This window comes from Spea bombifrons, chromosome 4 (genome assembly GCF_027358695.1).
Source record: "Spea bombifrons isolate aSpeBom1 chromosome 4, aSpeBom1.2.pri, whole genome shotgun sequence".
Lineage (NCBI taxonomy): Eukaryota > Metazoa > Chordata > Amphibia > Anura > Pelobatidae > Spea > Spea bombifrons.
In genome coordinates, this window is record NC_071090.1 from 92,233,035 (window position 1) to 92,258,771 (window position 25,737).

The 25,737-nt window shown below is 38.3% G+C and overlaps 1 protein-coding gene across 2 annotated transcripts in view; it reads right to left on the reverse strand.

Annotated features, from left to right (window-relative positions):
* Positions 1 to 25,737, reverse strand: part of IGDCC3 (immunoglobulin superfamily DCC subclass member 3) — a 40,533-nt gene that overhangs the window by 9,114 nt on the left and 5,682 nt on the right. For both annotated transcript variants that reach the window (XM_053464125.1, XM_053464124.1), the window contains exons 2-7: positions 21,907 to 22,197; positions 9,040 to 9,184; positions 8,511 to 8,641; positions 6,749 to 6,886; positions 5,604 to 5,762; positions 437 to 602 (exon numbers count right to left, since the gene is read on the reverse strand). In XM_053464125.1, coding sequence (XP_053320100.1) covers positions 437 to 602; positions 5,604 to 5,762; positions 6,749 to 6,886; positions 8,511 to 8,641; positions 9,040 to 9,184; positions 21,907 to 22,197 — 1,030 coding nt within the window. The remainder of the gene's footprint in view (positions 1 to 436; positions 603 to 5,603; positions 5,763 to 6,748; positions 6,887 to 8,510; positions 8,642 to 9,039; positions 9,185 to 21,906; positions 22,198 to 25,737) is intronic.

A 25,737-nucleotide genomic window follows, 5' to 3' on the forward strand; every position in this document is an offset into this window, starting at 1 on the left:
AAGTCAATTTAAAAAAAAAATAAATCTCATAATGAACATAATGAAACCTAACTCTACATTCCAAATCCTTAGCAATAAACGGTTCCCTCCTGCCCCTTTTTGCAATGCATGTACCATATTTGAATAAAAATGACCTACTTAAATCTTGCATTGGGCATCTAAAGTGCCACCAATGCTGTCTAAACCTTTAGAAAGCTCCAAGTGTCATCAACATGGGAAACTGAAATTAAATATATTGACTAAAATAATACATTTTATTGTAGTATTTAAAAGAACTGTAGCAAGATATGTTGATATGATCTAAACAAATCACACTTAGACACTAGTGTAGTTTATGTTAAAGTGTAATTTATCCATGCACTAATGTTTTAATGTAATTCGTCATAAGCAGTTGTGTTTCTTTGCATGAGTCTTCTTCGGCTTCCTTATTGCTCACCTGTTGTTATTCTTTAGCGTGATGTGTCCACTGAGCTCCAGCTCCTGCCCATTCTTCAGCCAAGTGATTTGAGGAGGTGGCTCACCCTGCGCCAGACATGTGAAGATGGCAGTGGTGCCAACTGGCCGTGATATTGACTGTGGGTGTTGGACAAATTCAGCTGGAGCTATATAAAACAGAATGTATGATTAATAAAAAAAAAAAGAAACAATGTGGTCACAAGGACAAAATCCAAAATAATTTATCGCTTAGAGGGTACTGAGAGAGCCCTTTAGTAGAAGTGCTGGAGGTTAATACATTTTGATATTCAAGCTTTTATTGGGTAGGCATAATGATATCAAGAATATAAGGCACAGCCAAAGACCTTAAGGCAAAATATCTCTTAGCCTCATAAAATATTTCTAGAAAATAGGTAAACCAAAGATCTGGGTTTTTTTATGAGTTCTTCCTACTCATAATAACCCTGTGCCAGTCTTACCTATTTGTTTTACCTCATTCCAATGTATTAACTCCAATACCAGCTACTGGAAAATTCTTTCTGTAAAAAAATATTTATCATCTCTATTATTTTGCGTAGCAAGCACAGTCCGACGTAGATCACACAGTGATCCATGATACAGCGAGTGCTTATTTAGATAGAGGCCAGGTTAAAAAAGGAAAGGAGTGATAAATGAATCAGCATACAGAAGGGAATTGCTATATTAGTATGCCTCCATAAATCCACTCCTTAGCTTCCATTCTAGTAAATTGGAGATTGAGAAGGGAACAATACAACAATCCAAGGAAGCGGTCCTGCTCCCCAGACTGACCAAAAAAATGAAAATGGGCGCCATGGGCGCCATTTCTGTAGAGTAGTGTCCCTGTGCTTCACAGAGAGGATGGTACACTCACCCACAGCCCATACTTCTTGATTACTACTCTGCTCCTTACAGGTGGTAGACAAAGGGGTGAGCCTAGAGGCGCCCAGGTGCAGGATTTATTTTGTCCCCCATAGGTAAGTGTTGCTATAATATTGAGCCCACCTATGTATAATACCCCATGCCATTCTGTATGTACCCCACCCTCTTCCATTCCCCACTCCTGTTTAAACCCATCCTGTTCCTCCAGATTTCTTTGGGCGTTGCAAACAAATAAATATTTATTTAAAAAAAATTTAAAACTATGCCGTAAAATCTTAATTACTCCTACATATGTTTACATTAAAATTATTCCTAAACTATATATTAAAATAAAGCATTTATAAATTAAATACTTAAACAATGAAAGTGGCAATAAATACAATTAATACAATAATTTCTCTAGGGACTGCAGAGGGTTTTATATATTGTGATTTATTTAAAAAGTGTGTGGTTTAAATATAGCATATAAAGCCCAGGAGGACATACATAATTGATTCAAAAGGACAGGACATGCAATTAATAAACTAAGCAGCTTTTAAATAATTAAAAAAATAGCATTGTCACAGCTTAAAATTAACATATCTACAATATATTGCATGTAAATTGATGAAAATATAATAAATAATAATAAATAAATGTGCTAAAATAGTTGACAACTCATTTTATTTAATAAAAAAACACGCAGCAGGATTATACCTTTTAGAGATCATGATGTCTAACTTTCGACTTAAAATAAAATACTGCCTCAAAACGCTCCTAATGGAAGTCATTCGCCTTATGCGCCATTCCTCCCTTGTGTGGTGTCGCGTGACGTTACATGACTCCATTCCATAATCTGTACACGGAACCAGCAAGGAAGATGCTCATAGAGCGTTTCTGTGGTGAAGCACTCTGTACTCTTCGGCACTTGCCACTTCATATGTTTCTCATTAGATCAGGTGGACAGGGCACTTACAGATGAGGCTTTAGGGGTAATTTCTTTAACGCTATGCTGAGATCATATTCTACTCCTTATAGCTATTTTATAATCACTATCGGTCTACTCATATACAGAGGTTGAATGGTACCTGCCAGGGGTGCCATTTGTCCCCCCCTTTTATTTGCCTTCACAAGTGTGCCACCATTGGTATTTATTCAGACAGGAACTAATATCTTAACAGTGGTGCAAAATTTTGGAAGCACTGAAGATGTTGTCTATCAATATATAACCCCTCGCTCTTTGACCATAATTTATAATCTTTCTACAAATGTCTGTTTTCGCTGCACCTTTGTACATGTATGGTGGCCCAGCTCTGGGTGGCCCCACTGGTTTCTCCTATTTCAGGTTTTAGAACAGCATATCCACCTATACCCTTGGGTAACCCTATTAAAGAAACCAGTATCCTGGTATCTCCAGGGATACAAAGGAATGGATTCATCAGATTAGTTTAGCTATCAGACATTGTATTTTTAGATCTTCAAATTCAGCGGTCCAAGAATGGTCTCATGTGTGTAAAGGAATAATGAAATGGGAGTTGGATGCCCAAATTGAGGCGTTCTTACCAATAGGGAGCTTTTGATGTTTGTTTGGGGGGTCTGTTAGCTACACAGAATCAGAAAGGATCATATTTCAGGCAAAGTGGAGCCATGCCAAGAGGTGTCAGCCTAGATGGAGGGGAGCTCCTTCTTCTCCTTGTGTACAGTGTGTTCATGTTATTTTTCATTTTGTTAAATGTAATGTCTGTGATGTAATTGATGCTAGGTTTGCCAACATTTTGCAGTAGGCCACAGCTTCCTAGGGGTAAAATTGCCCCTTTCCTTTAAACCAAATATTGGCTTACCAATTACACTAATTGAAAAAGACACTGAGTACTTGAGAAAGTACAGCTTTGGGTTTAGCATTTAATTTAGTTTGGCTTAAAGCTGTGACAGTTCCGATTTAAAGCACATCTATTGGTTTTCCCAAATCCCATACATGTTATGTGGAGCAGCCATCTTGCCTTCCTTCTAAGTTATCACTGCCATATTGTATGTTAAGTTGTTGATTGGTGTTAATTGGTTCAGGCAGTCAACATAAAGACAAGGTAACTAAATATCTCCAAAACAATTACATATTGATAAAGTAGAGGTTCCAAATGTGATGAGCTAATAGGAAGGGCTCATGGGATGTTCATATATCACTACATCAGGGAAGAATATGAAGACATCAGCTGCACAGTATGTGGTACAGAAAATGTCCCCATATATATTTGCTATATACATACGGTTTCAGGACTGGATTTTGTATGTTGTACAACCTCTTCCTAGTCTGTTTTGTTAACACCATTTAGTAAATATGGGCCTGTGTCTGTGTGCATTTTAGATGTGTCACTAAGTCACAATTACTATATCTTGTTAGTGTCACATACACATTGTGCAGTAGGAGGGAGACAGGCGCACTGGGCCATAACATACAAAAAACAATAATTCTAGTGACAGGAAGGCACGGAAGCTGGGAAATAGACAACAAATCATTTGCGCCTGCAGCGTGCCGAGCCATTCAGCACAAAGCACGACAACATTATTTCCTCTGTGGAACTGTCACATATCTAAAGTAATTTTTGCTATTTGCGTTATTGCTTTGATTGCAGCAAAACCTATGATGTACAATTGGTGTCACAATTTTCATATTCGCATTCAGAAACCCAGCAAACAAAAGCTGGGCAGTGCCCCCTTCTGCCACCTTCCAAACCCCCCATTTCCCATAATGCACTGCTTCGGAGTCAAGGCATGTCATGATCCGCACACATGATCTGCTTGTTAAATGGGCTTCTCTTTACGATGTGTCAGGGGCGGGTGTCAGGGTGCCATGGTGAGAGGGAAGGACATGAGGGGTGGGTGTAGATTCAATGCACAGATTTCTGCCTTTGTCAGGGTCTCCTTGCTCCTTTCTTTTGGAGAGGGAGGTGTTGCTGGGAAAATTCTGAAACATCCAAAAAGGCGCATGCGAAGCACAATATATTAACACCTTCTCTCCCATACAGGATAGACACAAATGTGTTTGATCTATTTTAGATTCATTTTAGTAAGGAGTTATGGCATTCGCTGCACACAGTAATATAATTAAGTTATTCATGACAGTATTTTAATGTGAAATTCGTATCTATACAGCATTTTGGGACTTCCAAGCAGCAGTTGTCTTTGAAGGCGTCTTTGCCTGTTAATAATGGAATAGTTTATACTTGATAATGAGCCACTAATGCAATAGAATACTAGATCAAAGAACAAAGTATTCTGTGTCGGCGCAGAGGGTATTCTGAGATCTACAGATGTCACCAAAACATAATTTACAATAACAGACACATGATGTTGACCCGCAGCTTCAGTCCTCTAATGAACTTTTCCTAATCTGCTCTACTATGAGCTTTCCTAATATTGCCCATGCCTGCACATGCCAGTCTTCTCACTCTTTCGCATCCTTCTGCCCTTCTCTGCACTTTACCTGCCTACTCACTGCACTCTTCTCTCCTTCACTTTTGTGTCACACCTGCCCCCTATCTTGCTTACTTCCACTCTTGCCCATCAGACCTAAATTCCACTCTGTTCTTGCCACTCACCCTGCCCTTCTCCCTCTCCTCCACCCCACCTTCATTCTTGTCCTACCCACTTTAACTGGAAACGGTTTGCTAAATGAAACTCTTTGAAGGATAACCATATGTCTTTCACTATCTCACTACAAGTGTATGTAGCTTATCCTGCCAGTTGTCAAGACTTGTACTTCATACAAATGACATCAATTCTACCGGTATATAAAGGCTATGGGCATACAGTCATTTTCTTCCGACACAGAGATCTCAGAAACTAGACAGTCTATTTTAGAGAAAATAATTTCACAATATATCCTTGAATAAAGTACTTAACTACTGCATTGTTCAGTTTAAAAAACACCTGACATAAATACTTGAGTGTTAAGAAAATTATGTAAGAGAGGGAAATTTCAGGAAATACCAATATTGCTGATTAAATTATGCATTATACAGGGCCAACCAAGCTCATTCTGCAGCAGAAATTTACTGGACTTGGCCATTCATAATTCACAGACCAAGACACTGAAACTATACCATAAACTGACCTGCAGACACCCACTTTAGTGAATAAACAACAAAGTCAAGGTTAACTGGGTGAGTGAGATGCAGTAGAAAGCAGAAGAAATATAGGACAGTAACGAGGTAGAAAAGACAGCTGTGCCTGAACAAGGCTTACAACAGTTCAGAAGCTCACTATGAGACTTTTGCATCTTAATTCATTACCTTGCACCACCAGTCTCCCCTGTGCAGTCCGGCGCACTCGTGTTCCGGGTTTATTGGCAGCACAAACATAGACACCTGAGTGATGGACAGTCAAATCTGAAATCACCAGGTTACCTGTCCCAAGAACCTGGATCCCTTCCACACCAATTGGACGGCCATCTGCAAAGAATGCATGGACATGTGTATAAAACATCATAACCACTGCCCTTCAATGTTCTCCCATTCCAGCTTCACCCAAAAACATCTGCTCTTCAAAAGAAGACCAGCCCTATCCAATTAGCACACCAATGGAACTATACACTAAGTCTATGTAATGAAAAAAGAAATGATCCTGAACACCCTGTATTTTAGACACACTATGTAGCAAAATCTATCAAACACTATGTAGCCGCTGCTTTCCGCTGAAGAAGAGCAGAAGCCCTACGTGCCCCACACTATGAGGCCTCAAAATTCTTCTTGCCCCGGACCCTGCAAATTCTGAGGGTATCCCTGTACAGAGTAAATAATGCCTAGATGCCCATGGGGAACAACTGATACATGCACATGACTATATTGTACTTTTGTTCCATTTGTCCTGCACATGTGTTACTGGACATACACCAATATATATATTAATATATAACAGACCATCTTTATTTAACCTAATTCCTGATTTCACCCTGACATTTAGCCTTCAGTAATGCTGGAGTAATACGTATTATTTGTGAATCATAATATTTCACTTCACTGCATGAGAAAGAAATGTCTTTATGTCATTAGCATAAGAATTCCCCTAATCCCTTCATACTGTAGCTTGTGCTGTACAATTACTTCCATTTAATCTACTCTTACCAAATAGCACTCACAAGCATTTATTATATGTAGGTATGCATGTGTATTTTTTCTGTGCATATGTGCTTAGTGCTTAATAGGTTACCGTATAATAAAAAAGGAAATTACAATAAACACAGTAAGTAAAGTAGTCATACAGACATTGTCATCAGGGTAAAATAGTTATGAATACATGAAAGGAGGTTGCAGCCCTGTGGAGCTTACAGTCAAAGTATCTCAGTTTCTAGCCTCTACTCCAAAGAACTGGCATCTTGAGCCAGATGCCATGAGCTGGTCTTATAAAGAATATAAAGATTCCAATCATGTCAACTTACCAAGTCGACTCCACGATACGATGGGGCGTGGGTTACCAGTGGCCATGCACTCCAGTATGGCTGTCTGGTGAATTGTCTTAGTGAGGTTCTCAGGGCCGACTAGAATGATTGGGTCCTTGTAACCAGTGTAATGCGGACCTGAGATGTACAGAGTATTAATCACAGCTATTATAAATCCTCACACTGATTTAGAATGTATAGACAGTAACATAACCATACTTATGTATTTCTACGACTATCTCTGGAAAGTTGTCACACCAACAACTATATATACTATATTCCTTTGTTTCCCTGTAAGAATATACACTGCATGATTATTCTGTAGCTGGGGATACATCATCTTTTTTACATCATCCGCTTGTGAGAACCTAAAAAATGTTATTTCACATAAAATAGTAAGTGGAAAGTCTAGTCTGTTGCATCTGCTAACACTGGTGTACAGATTTTCAGTAAGTAATAATATTCATATTATAATTAGTATAACTGACAAGAGCCACACCAGAGCCCCATTGGGGTGACACTTTGATGTTGTACTTCCTTTCCAAACCCTATCTGTGTTATTCAAAGTTGTATGCTATACAGCAAAAAAAAATTTTTGCCAAAATAATATATTCCTTACTTCCAGCCAGAATAGCAAGCTCAGCAGACATATAAATACCCGGGCATCCAGCAGCTCTGCAGTTCAATAATTTATTATATGCATATATGTATATGTATATATATGCATACATGTATATGCACATTTATTGCAGCCTGTCAGCTATAAGGGGTACAGTGTGATGCAGCTTCGAGTGGTGGAGTTACTGCTGAAACAGTGGGGGGGGGATGCTGTATGACTAAAAAGTTATTTTGTGTAGCACAGTTCAATGAAAGATGTAGCACAATAACTTAGTTGTGTTTATATTTCACTTTCTTTGGTTCACTGATATAACCACATTAAATGGTAGAACCTGGGCAAACCAGAGGATGCAGTTTTGCAGACTTTACAAAATTAACTAATTTGATTAATGTGCAACTGATTGGCTTTTCTGAAGCACTTTATCATCTGATGCAGCATTAGGGGTTTAATTGGAGACGTTAATCGAGTTTAACAGTGGTAAAACAAAAATAAAAGAATGGCTTGTGATTCAACTACCTGTCTTAATTTAAGTTGGCGGTTGTTAAGTTTAGACTGTGATTGATAAAATAAATGTGTCATAGAGATTAATAGAAACAATTGGATATGTAGAAAATTAGAACATTTTAATCAGAATTTGTAGGGGATTAAAAACTGTAGATACATCTTAAAAAAAAAGATAAAAGCAAGCAGACTAAACATGAGTAAACAATTAAGCCCCTTCAGTACTAGATTAGATACATTACATATTGTATGTACTATTATTAAAAGATTGATACAAATGTAATGACACAAATGTAACAATTTTAAGTGAATTATGAAAATTTACTGTGACAGGCTTCATGCCAGAAATCTTTCAATCTTAATGGATGAAAGCCCAATTAAAATAGCAACATATGTATTGTACAGTATATGTATACTGATGTGATGATACCTTAAGAGGAAAGCGTAAAATGATAGACCAGCTAAGGCTTATTTGTTTTAATAAGCAGTGCAATTAAAAGTTCTGTGTGAGTGGTAAAGCACATTTGAAGTATTCCCCTATGTCCTTGCCTAAATTCCTAGTGCTCTCCATTTTCCGTTCCATGAGATTATGAGGTTTTGACAGTTATTGGCAATGCACAGCCAGACATTAACATTTCATACCTGTGACAGTCAGAGAGCCAGCAGGGCTGTATTTAACACCTGCCAAGTTTGTGCCCACACAACGATATGTGCCAGCATCTTCAGCACGTAGTGCGGTTATCTGTAACACACCGGTGGGCAGCAAGGTGTATCTGTATGTGATAAGTGAGGAATAAAAATGGGGAATTATCAGAGTGATCAATCTACCTGTTAACTTAGAACACTGACTGTTTTGCAGGAAAAGAAGAGTGGAGGTTTGGCATTGGTTCAGACATACATACACACTGGTACAGTGACAGGGCAAAAGCTGGTAGGAACATAATGAGTTTCTAGTAAAGGACCTTAATTTGACTAAATACGGGGCAAGAAGAGTCACAGTAAAAGACCAGGATACACAGGAGCAGAACACACACCTTGTGATAGTAAATGGCACACGACACAAGCCAGGTGCAAGAGAACAAGGGTGTAATGCAACAAAGCTGAAAAATGCACCAACAAAGCAGAATCTGAGGAGTGCTTGTGAGACTACAGACTCCCTTCCATGTATTACCTGGGATCCTGAGTATCAATAATTTCTCCATCTCGCTCCCATACAATATCTGGCTCTGGCAAACCTTGGATCTGACACTGAAATCTGGCCACGCCACTTTCCTCCAGTGTGGCATCTTGTGGGAAGATGTGGAAATCAGATATTGCTGAAGAGGAGAGATTCACATATATTAGTACAGTAATCAGATATCTGTTCTGACTTACATTTGACTTTGTGAAAGGCAAACAAATGTTGGTCTGCCTAGAAACAGGCGACCTCAGGAAATCCATTCACTTTGAAAACTAAATCCCAAATCATGTGACGAGAGCTGAAGTTTACAGCCACTGGGGGAGCCAGAAGTCAGCTACGATTTCAAGGATTAGTATTATATTAACGTACGTCCTGCAGCATCCTATCGTCTGGTGATTTTTGTCTACAATGTGTTACTGCAGAGTGGAAGCTGATATTTATTCTAGGGTGCCCAAGGTAGCAATCCAAATCTTCTGGCAGCAAAACTATGGTTGTCACAAAAGGCAACCTTAGCCAAATGTGACAATTAAATTCATTGGTTATTATTTGAAAACTTTTAATATGTATTTAATTTTTAAATCTAGCTTATATCACTGGAATCTGGGCCTAAAAATGGTGAATAGCCCCTCCATGAGCTGAGATAGCAAAGAAGTTACTTTTATTAATACCCCTGAAAGCATTTTTTTTTACATGGTCAGCTACGCGCATTGTGGGGGAATACTTATTTCACTAAATTGCTCAGTATACTGGTGTCAAGATATGCAAGGGACATCATGACAGATATTAATCTTTTTCTTGTGTTAGTCATCATATATATAATCTAATCCCTCATTTGTGACTATAGTCCAAATGTCAACAATACATAGTCTATAAATATCAAAAGAAGAAATAACAGTCCAGGGATTTAATGCACTATTGGACACTTTCAAGTCCTAGTCTAGAGACAACATTGTATATATATGCTGGTCCTTCATTAGAGATACTGTATAGAAGGGAAATCTGGGAAACATTGGAGAAATCACCCTACTAACCAATGGAATGTTCATGTTAATTGGTCCACTCTTCCTACCATAATTCATTTTCATACAATAGATTGCCCCCACTGTATCTAATATGACAATATGGCATTCTCTAGAACGCGCCTGGTGATATTGTGTCTCAGAGACAATAGGACAGACCATGGTTTCTGCCCAGTGACAGAGGCCTCACGGAAATCCTGCCAAGCAGATGAATTTGAAGCATCAGTGGGCAGCAGCCTCGGGACCTGACCTACATTTCACTGGGGCATAGAGAGAAGGATTAGTACAGCTTGTGTGGAAAACCCACAGAAACTGACGTTGCTCATAACCCTTGCCCTGCTGGATAAGTAGTGTTAACCCACTCGCAGTGTGAAAGCTGAATGGGTCAGGGGTGACCAACAAATGGCAGAGCTTTAGACCATAAGCATAACATAACAGAGATTATTATAAAAGTGGAGCTTTTGAAAAACAGCAGACAGTATGACTGTTATTTCTCTCATAGCTTTTATACTCTTAGCCCTGTATTTTGTTAAATACTGCTGACATCTCAAGAACTATGTAAATAAATGGAGACAAGTCACTGGTCTGGATATCCTTAAATGTTCCAAATTCAACAAGCTTACTTAGCTCTTTGAAGTGAGAAACCAATCCTGTATGCATTACATTGCATCCCCTTAAGGGTTAATGCCACCACTGACTGGCATTGAAGCAGTCTAGGCTGAATCTCCGCTTTGAAAATTAGGCCAGATTCCCACGTGACCAGAGACGCTTTCCAATAACTCCTGCTCGTTTATGGAGACAGAGCTGAAAATAGCTCCTGTGGGAACTGTGGTTACTGGCAATCGTTGCCAGGGGATGCCCCTTTATACCACCCGCATCAAAGATACTCAGAGTATCCATTGTGACAGATCTAGATTACTCTGCAGTTTATACAGCTCAGGACCCATTCCTGAGTTTCAAGGTCCCCTTCTGTTCAGAACATGTACCAGGTACCATAAAGGTGCACAGAGCAGTCATTCCTCCTTTCATGGAGTATTGCCAAGTACCTTCTCACATCCTTCATAAGACAAAAGTTGAATGCCATGTAATTACTGCTAATGATTCATCATGCCATTTACCCAGAAAAAAAACAGCCTTACAAGGCTACATTCCAATATTGTAATATCCAAAATCACACAAGCATAATGTAAAGCAGCTACTACTTTGTAACTGTGTCATCTGCAAAATGCACCTTCTAGAGAACAGTCATTTGCACAAACCCGGCAACTACTGATGAATGCGTGATACTTTACTATCTATGAAAAGGCTAACAATTTTCTTCCTTCCAAGATGGCTGTTTGATGTAGCTCCCGATGCAAGTTTCACTTACCTCTAACAGGGTAAGGATACTGTGGGAATCACAATATGCAGAAATACACAGAATAATTAGCAAGGTCATTCAGGAAGATGACCAGACTTTTAAAGTGGAAGATTGTAAACCGGTATTTATGTGATTCCATGTGATTCCATGTGATTCCGTGAAAAGCAGCATGAACCTTTTGGCATGATTGTAATTTTTTATAACCTCACCAATTGTAAGAATGCATTTAAAAAAAAAAAAAAACCTTTTTTTTTAACAATAATTTTAGATATTTCAAGGACAACTAGAGGTACAAGTCTAAATGAAGAGACTGAAAAAAAGGATATCAGGTTTCTCTATCATAGCAGGAAGTGGTGTGGTTAAGACAAGGAGCAAAGCTGACCTTGACATAGAGAAGGGGTAGCACCAAATAAGCTTAAAAGTGAGCAAAACATGGGTTGCGGGTCCATTCATACACTATATCTATAGATATGCACTAGATTAAAATGTGTGAGCCAGTGGTTGGTGCTGCACAAGCCAAGCAAGACCATGAGAGTGGATTTTGTCACACTATTACAATAAGGAAAATTAAATTAAAATTGATAGTATATAAGATTGACAATAACACATATTAAGATATAATGATACAGAAGGAGAAGCAGGCCCTGCTTTTTCAAGCTTATAGCTTTGGAAAAGTTTTGTTTTTCCTCCATCAACCCCACTAAATCATTTTGTTTACAAAGAAAATTACAGTATTTGTTATACAAAAAACATTAAATATTTATTATTATTATGTTATGTATAAGTGTATGGCAATGGCAATTCATTTGTAATGGGACAAAACTTTTAGCTTTGTACTTGGTAGCTGAAGTGTTAATATGTAGAAAGCTGTGAGGGGCCGGCTGAAGCAATTTAGTGGGATTGTATCAGGTGATGGGGGGGGTCCCCTATCCCCCATGTAGGGTCTGGCAGCTTTAGCATTGTGGCAGGGATATAAATCTTGCATAACATTTATATTGTTCCTTTACTGGCCGCAATGTGCTCTGAGGAGCCAGTAAAGCAGCTCATAACCTCATATAAAAGAAACCAGCTATGATATGGAGGCCTACAATGAGCTAGTAAAATATTTAAAAACCTTGTAAAACAGTTTATTTTTACAGCCATTGTGAAGGAAATCATGGAGAGACGGCTCCTGTTCTGGATGAAGAAAAACTAAGATTATGGCAAGGACAGGATTAACTCATGGGGTGTTGGCTTTATGTAATTATATTGTACAAGTCTATATAGATTTAGATTGTGAAACAGAGCATGCTGTCCTTTCTAAATATTTTACAGAAATGACAATACAGACCACCAGAGAAGTGCTGGGCTAGACGGTAAAATACTGTGAGAAAACCAGCTCTAAGATTTACCCTGTAATTTTATTTGACAAACTGGAAAAAATGCGTCAGATAAATTGCTTTAGTGATTTCTTATCATGTTAAATCCATGTGATGTACATTTCATACACATCATTTATGTGTACCCTGCATACGAGCTAGAGATGGGTTACAAGAACAGGGACACATTTCAAGACAGGGCTGGTTGGTAGGAAAGAGGGAGCTGGGTGCTGATAATAATTTAAGGAATAAAAATAGGAATTCAGACTTTCAGTATACATGGTGAATAAAAGAGCAGGGGTTATACACTACACTGTACCCCTTAAACCTCTTCCAAAAGAATTCATATTCAAAGAACAGTTGGCTACAGTAATACAGAATTGTAAACTAATACACTGAGTAATTGCAAAATATTGACCAGTTACATATAACAACCAGATGGCATGACAAACCTGTTTGCCCATTGTTTTACACCCTTTTATTTGCATCTGCATTTGCACAGATGTATGATTAATCTAAAGATGTGAAATATTGAGAGGCTTTTCTTCTTCTCGGTACAAAACATACTCTGAGCGGACAAAGGCAAATAGTCGCTGCCATTTATGATGATGCCTATAGGTGAACTGAGCATGCAAGGAGTCGATAAAGCGTGTTTCTCTTAGGAAGCCATGCTTACATCAATGGGCAAACATAATTAGGCAGAGCAAAACAAGGGTATATGTCCAAGGCCCAAAGCTCTAAAACATGTCTTATGTCTGACTATGGTGGCAGGAGATAACCAGGCGATTGTGAGAACTAGAAAAAGAAAAGGAGCTGCAATAAAGGGATGGGCACAGAGAGGACTTGGTGGGATTGGAGGTGGGGGTGCTTAGGGAACTGGTAGAGGTCCAAAAGCAGATGTTTGCCCATTGATGTAAGCATGGCTTCCTAAGAGAAACAAGCTTTATCAACTCCTTGCATGCTCAGTTCACCTATAGGCATCATCATAAATGGCAGCGACTATTTGCCTTTGTCCGCTAGAACCCCAAATATAACTTAGAATCCCAGAAAACCCTCATTGTTCGTATTTTATAATAATAAACCACCTCAAGTATTCATTATCTAGAAGCATTTGGAGTTTATCATGTGTAATTTCAATATGTCCAACCACTCTTGTTCCTTTAAACACCTGATACCTCCCTTGTCCCTCCAGGCAAAAGGTTTAAACTTTTATTAATTTGTCTCACCCAAGATTTCTAGTCTCCTTTAGGCTTCATTCTCACAAAATCTCGTTATGTATCATCTATGGTCCCAAAAATTCAATGTACCTTCTAAGCCCATTAAGCTAATTAACCAGGTAGTTACATGGGCAAAGTATTATGATGTTCCATTGAACTTCTATCTATTGTGTGTTGAATTTGCAATTAATCTACCATGCCATCAAATTAAAGAGCGCTCAGGGGCACATGTGCCATCACACTGTAACCCAATGGACTGGAACAGAATGTTGGCAAATGTTATGTCCCAACAAGCCCCAAAAGACAGAAGAAGAGAGGTTTAGGATTGTTTAATATTGATCTATGACTGAATTGTTCTATATAGTTCAAGTTCTGGGTTACCAAATGCTTAAGGTGCCTTATGTGAATTATTTTTGCACACGCTCTCATTTAGCCAAAGGGCCTATGAAAATCCAAGCAAGGGAAGATGTCAAAAAAAACATAGCTGGTGTCATAAGTGAAGATTCTTGGGGGCTCCATAGCATTCTATTTTATCTATAGAGCGCCAGTGGATTCTGCAGCACTGTTACAATAGGAGATAATGTCATATGACACAGACTTGTCAGTCCATGAAGGGTTAAGTGGGAGTCCTTTAATTTCCGAGATTTACTGGTAGGGATTTTTTTTTTTGCTTCTGTATTTCATTAGCAGAGCTACTCCCCAGGGGGGATAAGAGAGGCCAGCCAGCCTGCCAGCTTAATACAAGGTCACTGATTTCTCTCACTTCCACCCCTGACCCTCGAACTTAACTGTGATGTGTGGAGACAGCAGGAAGTGGAATGGAGACAAGGGGTAGGGGGAGAACAAAAGGGTCAAAGTAACAGAGGGGTTGACTTGGGTTCATTTTACATAGATCTTGAAAGCTTCTACATAAGAAAATATTTCCCTTTTTCTTTTCAAAAGAAAAGTTAATTAACTAAATAAATACCCCAAACTCACACAGTGTCTGGTATATAAATCGCAGGCTGGTTAATAGTTTTTGCGAATATACAGCTGCAGTTCCACTACTGCCCAAACCTGTAACTTAAATCTTACATTAGGCAATACCATAGGGGCAGTATCAGAACGGCATATGCCTGAAAGCATAGCACTGTAAAGAATCACAATTGTTATCAGTGCCACTGAAGACAGGATGGGGTGGCCTAGAGGTTAAGCAGATTGGAATTTTCAATTCTTTTTTAAGAGTACAATCTCAAAGTGCCATGCTACCACTATGAACATGAAAATGTCAGCACACTCCTAGTATTACTTCAACTACTTCAGAGGGCAACTTTATGCCTTCAGAATAAAGCTTCTGTGGAGAATAGGGAAATCTATATATTTTTGTAGGACAAGTTAAGCTATTCATAGATATCTGACTTATTTCCCCTTAGTAAACATATGCAATATATGTGGTTGTACATTATTATTATTATTTATTGTTTTATATAGCACCATCATATTCTGCAGCAAAACAACTGGTATATAACATAAAAATCTGACTAACAGAAACAAGGTGGAGCCCTGCTCAAGCAAGCTTACAATTTATAAGTAGACCGCAGTCACCGCACACACAGCCCCGGTAGGTAACAACATAAATAGGTATTGCAGAGTAGGCATAAACAAGAAGGGGTTAACTTCCATCACTCTCATCAGTATTCTGGCTGAACACAAAGGAAGTTTTGGTTCTGACAACTCATCAGCCCCTTTTTTAATAAAAATAAATAAATTAAGTACATTGATTTTATGGTGGGAGGCCATCTGTGATGTCACAGTTCTTGATTGGCAGCAGTGATCAGGGTCTTCTACCAGCATGCTTACAATAGATCAGCTGGCAGCACGCTTTCTCTTTAACACAGTTTTTATTTCCAAGTATTGAAGGTTCTAAGCAAATCTGCAGACTCCATAATTCTCAAACAAAATGTAGTACTGTTGTCCATAGAGATCACAACATGTATGTGAATCATTGTGTGTAGTGATTTTTCCACTTTATTAATTAAGTTTTAAAACTTTCTTTTTGCAGTGTTCTGGCATAAAACGTTTAAAGAAGTGGTATTAAACTAAACAAAAAATAACAATGCATATATTATTGTTTTGCAAGCTTTTTAAGACTAACACTACAAAAGTTAATCAAATCAGAAGTAGGTGATACAATATTGTTCACAAGCAGAAGCATATTTTTGCTTGTCCCAGTGTTCATGGTGAAGTGCCGGTGTCTACATAAATTTAGAGGTTCAGCCACTGAGAGGCTGCGAGTGTTGTAGGTGAAGACGTCCACTGCAGTGTCTACTTATCACCTCTCTATGGCAAACAATTACATATGGACTAGTTACTTTTTGAAACATGAGCGAGGACCCACATTTGCCCCAACCTCACTGGTATTTTTATCCACAAACCTTTTTTATCAGTAGAACATCAGTTCCTCAGTCTGTGAATCTTAACAGTTGGTTTTAGGAGAATAGAGCTCTGTGATGATGACCAGGTCTATGGGTCACAGGGAGCGCACCCCCTTGAGTACTTTGTTATATCACCCCACAAGTTTAAGCCCATCACCTTTACCACAGGCAGATTATAAAACAAGATAGGCAACATGTATCCACATGTATTCCAACATATACTATCCCTGCACTTCATACTGACTACCTGTATGATGTCTGGTGATTTTTTTTGCTGGCAAGGAAAGCCAAAGAACAACAATGCCACAAAAGAATGCTACCTTATTGTTGCTTACCCGGACACAAACTACATGAGCCTGACGAAACTATATGTGTGTTAGTCTTCTGTCTTAAGAAGGCATAAACTGCAGATGTGATTTATTTAGAGGCTATGAAAAGCCTATCATTTCTGTTTCTGATTAGAAAGTTAGCTGAGCTGCTCCATGTGACTGGATCAGCCAGAGATAAAAGACATTTTTCAGGTACTAAAAGGAAAGCAGCATTAAAGTATCAAACTCCAGCAGCAGAACAGGCCATAACTCACAAGTCACCCAGGGCAATGGAGACAAAGAAAAATGTGAGGTCTTCAAAAAAGAAACCAAATGGGTGGGACCTTTCCTTAGAGTCCCAGATGCCCAAGCCAGGTCAGTGGACCGGAAGAAATGTATACATTGTACACGCATTTCACTGAACAGGCAAACTACTTAAAGTTTTCATGTAGATGTAATCTAGTCATCAACTATGTTTTCTGCTTCTATTTCTTCTAAACATAAAGAATATAACAAATATCGCAAACGTATGCAGACTCTTTATATTGCGTTCACTCAGCTTATAGTGATTTAGAGTTACATCAGGTCTCTTTGTTAGATTTATTATGGTTATTATGTTACATCATTAATGACACCGATTTACACAATTTTGCCTTCTCATTACTATGTTTTGACCACTAAAGGAAGTGCCACCCCATGTTCATTTCCCTTTAAACAACCTTAATGCATTGTATTAATATGGAATTTCTCTGTAAAATATTCATTTTTAGAATCATGTTAGAATGATTTACGTAAGTGTATACAGGTAATGTCCAGTGCACTACATATTCTTTAGGCTGGTAATATAGTGGTAGTTGATTAAACTTTGTATGCATGGAGATTTCTATAAATGATCAAACCTTGAGTCAGGTAATTTATTTGTATATCAGGCTAATACTAATAAATCATGATAAATGTAAAAATCAGTTAATATCTTTTCAGCTTATCCCCATTCACAGATCCTTATGTTAAGTGTTAGGGTCATCGGTAGCTAGTGCCATTAATGCCTTCCCTTGTTCTAGGCAACATCTCACACACCACGTTTAGCATTTATACTTCGTAAACTACTGCCTAATAGAAAAAAGCTGAAAAGCTAATGGTGCAAACGTGCACAAATTTACTGCAATATCGCATGAATTAACCTTGTTGTTTAATGAGACTTTGATTCTGAAATCCTTGGTTACAATGTTCAGATATCTCAGATATGGTAAGCTTATAGAAGAAAAAATGGTCTGACTTCTGTTCCGTGCTGAGCCATCGAACAGCAGAGAGAGGGTTAAAAACCAGAGCACTCTCATACATCAAACCCTGCTCTTAATTGGCTCTCTCCTCTGTACCAAAATATAATTTGTTTGCCCCAAAGGCAGCCTCTCCTGTCATTGTCCATCTCCTATGACCTGTGAAAATGAGCCAGTGAGCCCTGACAAGGGTGGGTGTACAACCCTGCTTCAAAGGCACATAAAGGGGCAGGCAGGAAGGGGCCCCACTAGTCCTTAAGACTAAGAGGGGAAAAGGGAGGGGGTTTGTTGAGCAGTAAAATTACAGGCAATGGCCCCAAACCAGCATGCAAAAAAGTCCTCTACAAAGTTGGTGCTTTGAGAAGAAATTTATATAACTACGTATTTTTAACTTTTCACAGATCCTACTCCTATTCTATCAGGTATGAGTTTGGGCTGAAGAGCACAATCTTCCCGAGCCTGCAGGTGTGATGGCACTTCTGGAATTTGGTAGTCTATTTTGAAAGGCACGATTTTGCTTTCCCCCTTAATTGGGCTCCTTTGTTTAGGACAAGTGGTCATAGTCATAAACAAGATGGTCCACCGTTTAGATGTAACGTAAGAAAGTTTTACTTCACTGGAAGATAAGTAGAACGGCCTTCTAGCTGAAGTGGATCAGATTCATAAAGTAAGGAAATTTAAATGTTCATGGGAGGAGAGTAAGGACCAAGAAATACTTTGGGACAAAATGAGAAGGCTAGATAATAGTCTTTATCTGTCTCCAAATTCTGTTTCTATCTGGTATACCTAGTAAATCATCTTGTGTATGTAATTGTTCTCTTATTGTCTTCAAAATACAGTCGAAGTTCATCAGTTTATCAATATTTCCAAAAGCAGCACATTTCCTCATTTCCCTGTTTCTCATTCATAGTGTTTAATAGACAGTGCTAATAAAACAATTAACTTACCGTTAAATGATTATTTAACACAGGGCCGATACTACATATACGTATATTTAAGACTAATTCAAGACGTGGTTAACTGGCAAGAGGTAATTCATTGGAGGGAGGGAATGCAGTCCTTAAAGTAAAAGTGTAAAAACATTTAACAGAAGAGAAGTATGCACTTGTAGCCTGGATGGATAGCACCCAGTACCCAGCCTCTAGAAATGAACCATTCTAGAAACCATTCTACCAACTCTCAAGGAGTTATTGAAAATGAACATAAATTCTGCCCTGGCTATGTCCATGCTCTTACTGGATGCCAGAACTGGAAATCTAGAAATCTAAATAGCTTAGAGAAGAGAGCATTTCTAAAGTATAAGAACAACACATGCAATATTGTCTATTATTGTTCCCTTTTAAGGACTCTTTCTCTAGCTTAACAGTGTCTTATGGAAAATCATATTCTTTTTTAATGGTTCTGTTTTTGCATAACATCTTGTTTTCGGGCAGCTGCATATTAGCCATTTGTGTTATCTTGGCCCAGTCTCTGGCACACAGCCTGTGGAAAACAATCAAATTTCTCAGTCTTCATTACTGTTTCAGACACTCTGACTAAGTCTATGGAGTCTATGGAGGAATGGACTTCATAGAACTGCCATTAAGAATAAGCTGGTGTTGGAGCAGGGAAAGTACACAAAATATCACATCTGACAACAATGGCAGCCCCCAGGTCTCCATATAGAACAAGATTTTTGTCAACCCACATTACTGTATACAGTTCTGTGTTTTATGCTCAATATTCTTTCTATGGGATATCCCATAGAGTTGCAGGTGAGGCAAGAGGGAGAGTAGCGTGTGGCCTCTGGAGTGTGCAACCTGTGATCTATGCCTGCAGTTTAGGTTTTCCATGTAATATTTATTTGATCTATACCTGTGATTTTTCAGTTGATCTGCATGTGGTGTTTATTTGATCTATATCTGAATTACATGGGGGAAGGCGTAGCACAGTGACGGAAAGGACAAAAGGCACCGTCAACGCAGGGGGCGTGTCATGTGAATGATCTACTCCCATGACTCCACCCCAAGGACAAGACATAAAAGGGGCGGGGCACAAGGGGTGGGGCCAAGGGGCGGCATAACGAAGTTTTGCCTAAGGTGGCAAACATCCTGGCCCCAGCCCTGACTTAACAAGTACATATGAGACAATGTTATTAGATGCATTGAACTAAACAGCACTGTGTTTGGGGTCGCTTTAAAAATAACTAGCAGCTTTTACATTAAATAATTCATAATTTAGTGCAGTCACTTTTCTCCTATATTTCCTAATGCATCATATCAGATGGCTCACAACAGAGATGTTTGCTTCAGGTGTTTCATTAGAGTTCCAGCCTTTCTGAAAACTCCAGTGCTTCTTGTGTATTACATCACCGATTCATACCCAGTTCTATGCTTTTAAATTATTGATGCAATCACCAATAGAAACAAAAAATCAACAGAACAGCATTAGCTACTGCACTCCAAGCTATACGTGCTCATCTACGCCAGCAGCAGTGACATACATAATTGTCAGTGAATGGCTTTTATGCATTATGTTCTACACCTAGGGAGAAATGCAGGAAGGCAACAGAGGGCTATTTTACTATCATTTTATCCATACAGACTGTTACTTTATATACCCATGGGTATTCTGTAGCTGCTTGCTCTTGGACAACATATACTACCACACTCAGTCTGCAAGACAAAACTAGGCAAGAGAGGACAGAAGCAATGCCCCTCCTGGGCAATTTTAAGTGGTAGGGAAGCAATCTTGTGTGTGTGTGTGTGTATGTATATTTTTATTTATTAACCACTAACAGATGTATATTGCGCTTTACAGTTTACAGTATGATAAAAGGGGAGGTACAATAGGTGTAGCTATATGACAACTAAAGTGGTCTATAGGTGTATAGGTATGTATACATTAGGAAAGGAGGTCCCTGCCCAGTAAAGCAATCAATAGCAGGGAGTGGGCAGACATACAATCAGGGGAGCAATTAAGTGCAATCTTTAGGAGTTCTGATGTAAAGTGCATGTCACGGTGTCAGAAGGATCAATAGCAACCATAATGCCTAAATCAACAATTCCTGCATGTGTGTAATGGACACAGCATGGTGTTATGTAGGTAGGTTTTTAATGTGATTTGCAAAAAAAAAACAAAAAAAAACAGTAAGAGAATGTGTAAGAAATTAGTATGATCACTTTAACCTTCTACATTAAAAACCATTAGAAACAAAAGGCTCCAGCCAACTGTTGAAGCCAGCATGTTGCTTGGGTACCTTCTCCTTTAATTATGTTCCTTTGTTGCAGAGAACTAGTAATACCCTGCATGTTGACCCATAAAATCCTGTATCCTCTTTATCCTGCTCTAATCCGTTTACACTTCCTGCTGTCTATAAACGCTGCTATTATTTGATGTCAATGGGTTATGTTCAGAACCTGGCTGGTTAAATCTGTTTGATGTGCCTAAATCGAGGGGTTCAAACAAACAGACAAGAAGGGGATGACCCCTTTACCCCCTCTCTAACTTTTGTGTGTGTTTGAGAAAGACCGTAACTCCAGTGATGGTGCTACTGCACCTGAGGACTTTGTATGACAAGGTCACAAAAGATCTACTGAATAATCATACTATTGCAGTAATCACCGATTTAAGTCCTATACCTCCAAACTGACACATTATGACCTTGTTTGAATACAGACTGGGACACTGAGGCTTAAATCTGACATTTTTTTAAAACAAATCACATAATTAAAGTGATATTCCGTTAAAATGATTTGCAAAATACTTGTAATACAATAGTTTTCTCATAGTTTTCCTCTTTGTTATGGGTTGAGTGGGAGTTTGGTTAACTTTAGGGAAAATTTAATTTACTTGATGCATCTCTGTTGTTTGTAAACGCATAAAACAACAATCAAAGCCCAAGGAACAGTACAGTTAGTGCTTACCTGATGCTTGCACTCTCGCCTTGCGGCTTACCACTGACCCAAAACGATTCTGGGCTACACAGTCGTACTCGCCATCGTCTATGGTAGGACAGAAGAGTGGAAGGTAAAGGGAGCCATTAGGAAGCACAAAAGTGTGCTCCCCAATCGAAAGGGGTGCGCCATTCTTCCTCCAGCTGATGAGGATAGGCTGGATACCGTCTGCAGAGCACAGTAGGGTCAAGGGTTGACCAGTCACTGCCACCTCATCATTAGGCTCCACTGTCAACACCAGCTCTGCTGAAAGGCAGGGACCTGCAAGGGATAAATAATGGTCAGGCACTGAAAACTTTTCAAATATAAATATATAACATATAAAATATATACAATTTAAACCATGAAGCTGAGCAGAGAAGCCAGTCGTTAACTAAATAACATAAAATTTAAGTATAAGTATAAATTGGCTGCTTGGGGAGATCTGAGATCTGCCTCCCCAGTTTTGCAGCAGGGGCAATTCTGCTCCATTGACGTAGTCAGCCTAGGCCACTTATTATGCTTATACAATTATTCATTGTCTATTCAAATAAAACTACAATATCTTCTGTATGGCATGGCTAAAGAAAATCACACAATTGTTTTCATTTTATGGCGTAAGGTTACTGATCCATATAAATAATGTTAAACACAAAATCTACTTTTCATGAAATTTTTTTCGTTCAATACGTTTTTATTGCATTTTTAAATAAAAGACAAATATGTGATAACATTTCAGACACTTAATAACAGAGTTGAGTACAATTTGAGGTAGGTACATCATACATAGTAACAATGTGTTGTACAACCCAAAAAGTGTATGTTTGTCAAACAGTCGTAATTCTTTCTGAAATAAAAATAATTTACATAGAGAACATTAAATATGAAACTTAACATTAACAAATCTAAATGTATTAATAGAACATACATAAAGTAATGAAACAAACAGTCAAAAATAAAAAGAACTACAAGCCTTAAACCCGGTGTAAGTTGCTGTGTATTTCAGACATAGATAATAAAGTAGTTCCTTTATTTTTCTGAATACTTCATGACACTTTTTTATTAGTTTTCTGAAAGTTACAAATAAATCACCCGTCACTATGTCACACAGTCAAAAATGGGATCATTATTTTGTTACTGCATAACATCCCATAAATCATTATTCATACTTCTATATGTAAAGAACAATTGTTTTTTTTTTGACCTGCTTATTATTGTCTTTGTTATATTCCTTAGACTGAACAGTTTTTTTTATTATACATTTTTATTGCCATTTTTGAGAAATAAGAAGAATAGGCTACAGAAAAAAAGTTATAAGCAATGCTAGGGGGACAAGTAAATATAATAACCAATGCATATTGGCATATTTATGACATATCAATTTCAATGCATAGAAATCTACAGGTATATACATAATACACTATGCAATATACCCTACATTATACCTCGGCATTCAACTCTCATTAGGAGTATAGGGTTTTTTTAACACAAAATTTTAGGAAATAGTGAACACTGGATATTTTCCTAACCTTTCAATGTCCTTCTAGAAGGTCACCTGGTCACAAATACACATATAGCAGCTTTGATTACCACTTGAATCAGTATGTCAGGGGGCAGAACTTAGAATTAACCGTTATGTCCCTTTGCTATTGAGGGCCCACTCAATTGTGACTGTGCTTCAGACATATAGCCGGCATGCCTCCCTGCCGTCACATAGTATAGTGTTAGTGTCAGGCAGGATTCCCGGTAGCTGACACAGTTGCAAGTTATAAAGTTACAGTGATAATTCACGGATAGGATTCCGAACTGTTCTCACCAATATTTTGACTTCTCACAGCTGTGGATCACAGAGCAACACCTGTTTTAGTAAATTAGGGCGTTTAAGAGTTTTCTGATGCCGGATAGTTATCTCTATTCCAGAACAGCTGGGACAAATGCCAATAATATCTTAATAAGATCTGTCATTTAAGAAAATCTAAGAAAAATAATAATTTTAAAAAATGAACGTTAAGCAAAACAGGTGGTGACAGATGTTTTTTTTTTTCTTTCCATTTGTCCCAATATTTGCAGCAGTGGAAGATTTTCTGAATAACATTTTTTTATTAATAATTATATTAATATATATATATATATACATATATATTCACATTTCGGCATATATACTAATCATATTATTAAATTTAACTGAATTTGACTGTTCACAACTTGGGAAGGACACTCAGCCACCATATGCACTTTAATGTACGTGATAGCTGAGAGGTCCCTTTAAATGTACATAGTGTCCCCTTTGCAAATGCATGGGGTTATTCATTTGCCCGTTGGCATAGGTGCAGGAGAGGTGTTTAGTCAAATATCTCAAGGGGCCTAATGATTGCTTTCCTGTCCCTGTTTGGCTACTTGAAGTAGTCATCAGTGGTGAGAATCTTTTGACCATGGAGGAGATAAGGAGATACAATTCTGTAGCATCTGCATTGAGCCTCTTTTCATCTGAGTACCGATCTGGTTGATTTTATGTACAATAATGTGTTTTTAAGTATCACCATATGGTTTGATCCTTAGTTTATGTATTGTGTAAGAGAAAACCCCTCCATATGATTTTATATAATGTCATAAAAATATGTTTGCAGGTGGTATGAGTTAAGAGTTGCTTTTGAATCTCTGTAACACTCTGTCTCGTGTACCACTCACTGAATTAGTTTGAGGTGTGAAGTGTCAGGTACTTTTGCCATTTAGGTTATTTACAAGATGTGGAAGAAAAGATATACTATAGCGGTATTTATAGTAGTTTGAGTAGCTCGGTATTATAAGACGTATTCTAGTATGATCAGTGATCCCCACTGATGATATGCAGAGGACCCAAGCACTCAGCTTTCCCTCCTTAGTCAAATTAACAGGATGATGTGCGGCCAATTAAGCAAATCCTGTCTGGAGGCAGCTGGCTGAGGAATGCCGAAGACTGGAGGTGGGGGTGCCTTAACCCATCATATGCCTCATCCTTGCAAAGCAAAATCATCACACAATTCATGTTCCCCCCGAAATGATGTGGCAGGCTGTTGCATGTGATTTGTCATATGCAGCAGCTTTGACGGCATAAATATTATACCCACCTTAACCCTGTTCTTTAAGTTCTATTACACTACATGCATCATGTATGTACATGATAGGGGTTCAAATGTGTAATATAATGACCCTGTTCCATGTCTATATGTTCCATGATATATTGAAGCAGTCACTATTAGTGTTTCAATCTTTGTTGTGCTAACTGTATTACTGCAAAGAATGTAACACACACTTCACTTTGAGGCACACAATAGAGTGCAGTAGAGCAACAACTGCTGCACCACTATCACAAGCTCTGTGGACACCTAATGTAAGATTTAATATTGTTATGTTTGCCCCTGAATGGTTGCAAACATAGTTTGTTAAACTGTTTTGCTACAATAGCTGTCTGTTTACTGCAGATTATCCATATCATTGTGTTTCCTCCACATCAGTTCCAAAATGCAGTGGCCCCCGAGGTGATATAATTAATGTAACCAAAATATCTGTCTTGTTTTTCTAAACTATAATTTTAGACTTTGAACTGTCGTTATATACTCCCAAGTGTCCCTTTTTAGGAAGAACAGTCTCTCTTTGGGATCCAAATGCCTCTTCCCTACCCCAATGTCAATCTTTTCTAAAAGCTCAGAATGGTTGCAGATTTATCACAAGGTTCTACAGCCCTAAGAGCCACAATAATGTTTATAAAATCAGTAGGGAATTATTTACCAATTAAATTGTGTGACCAAAATACTTTCGCATCCTCTAAATGCCTTACTCAGT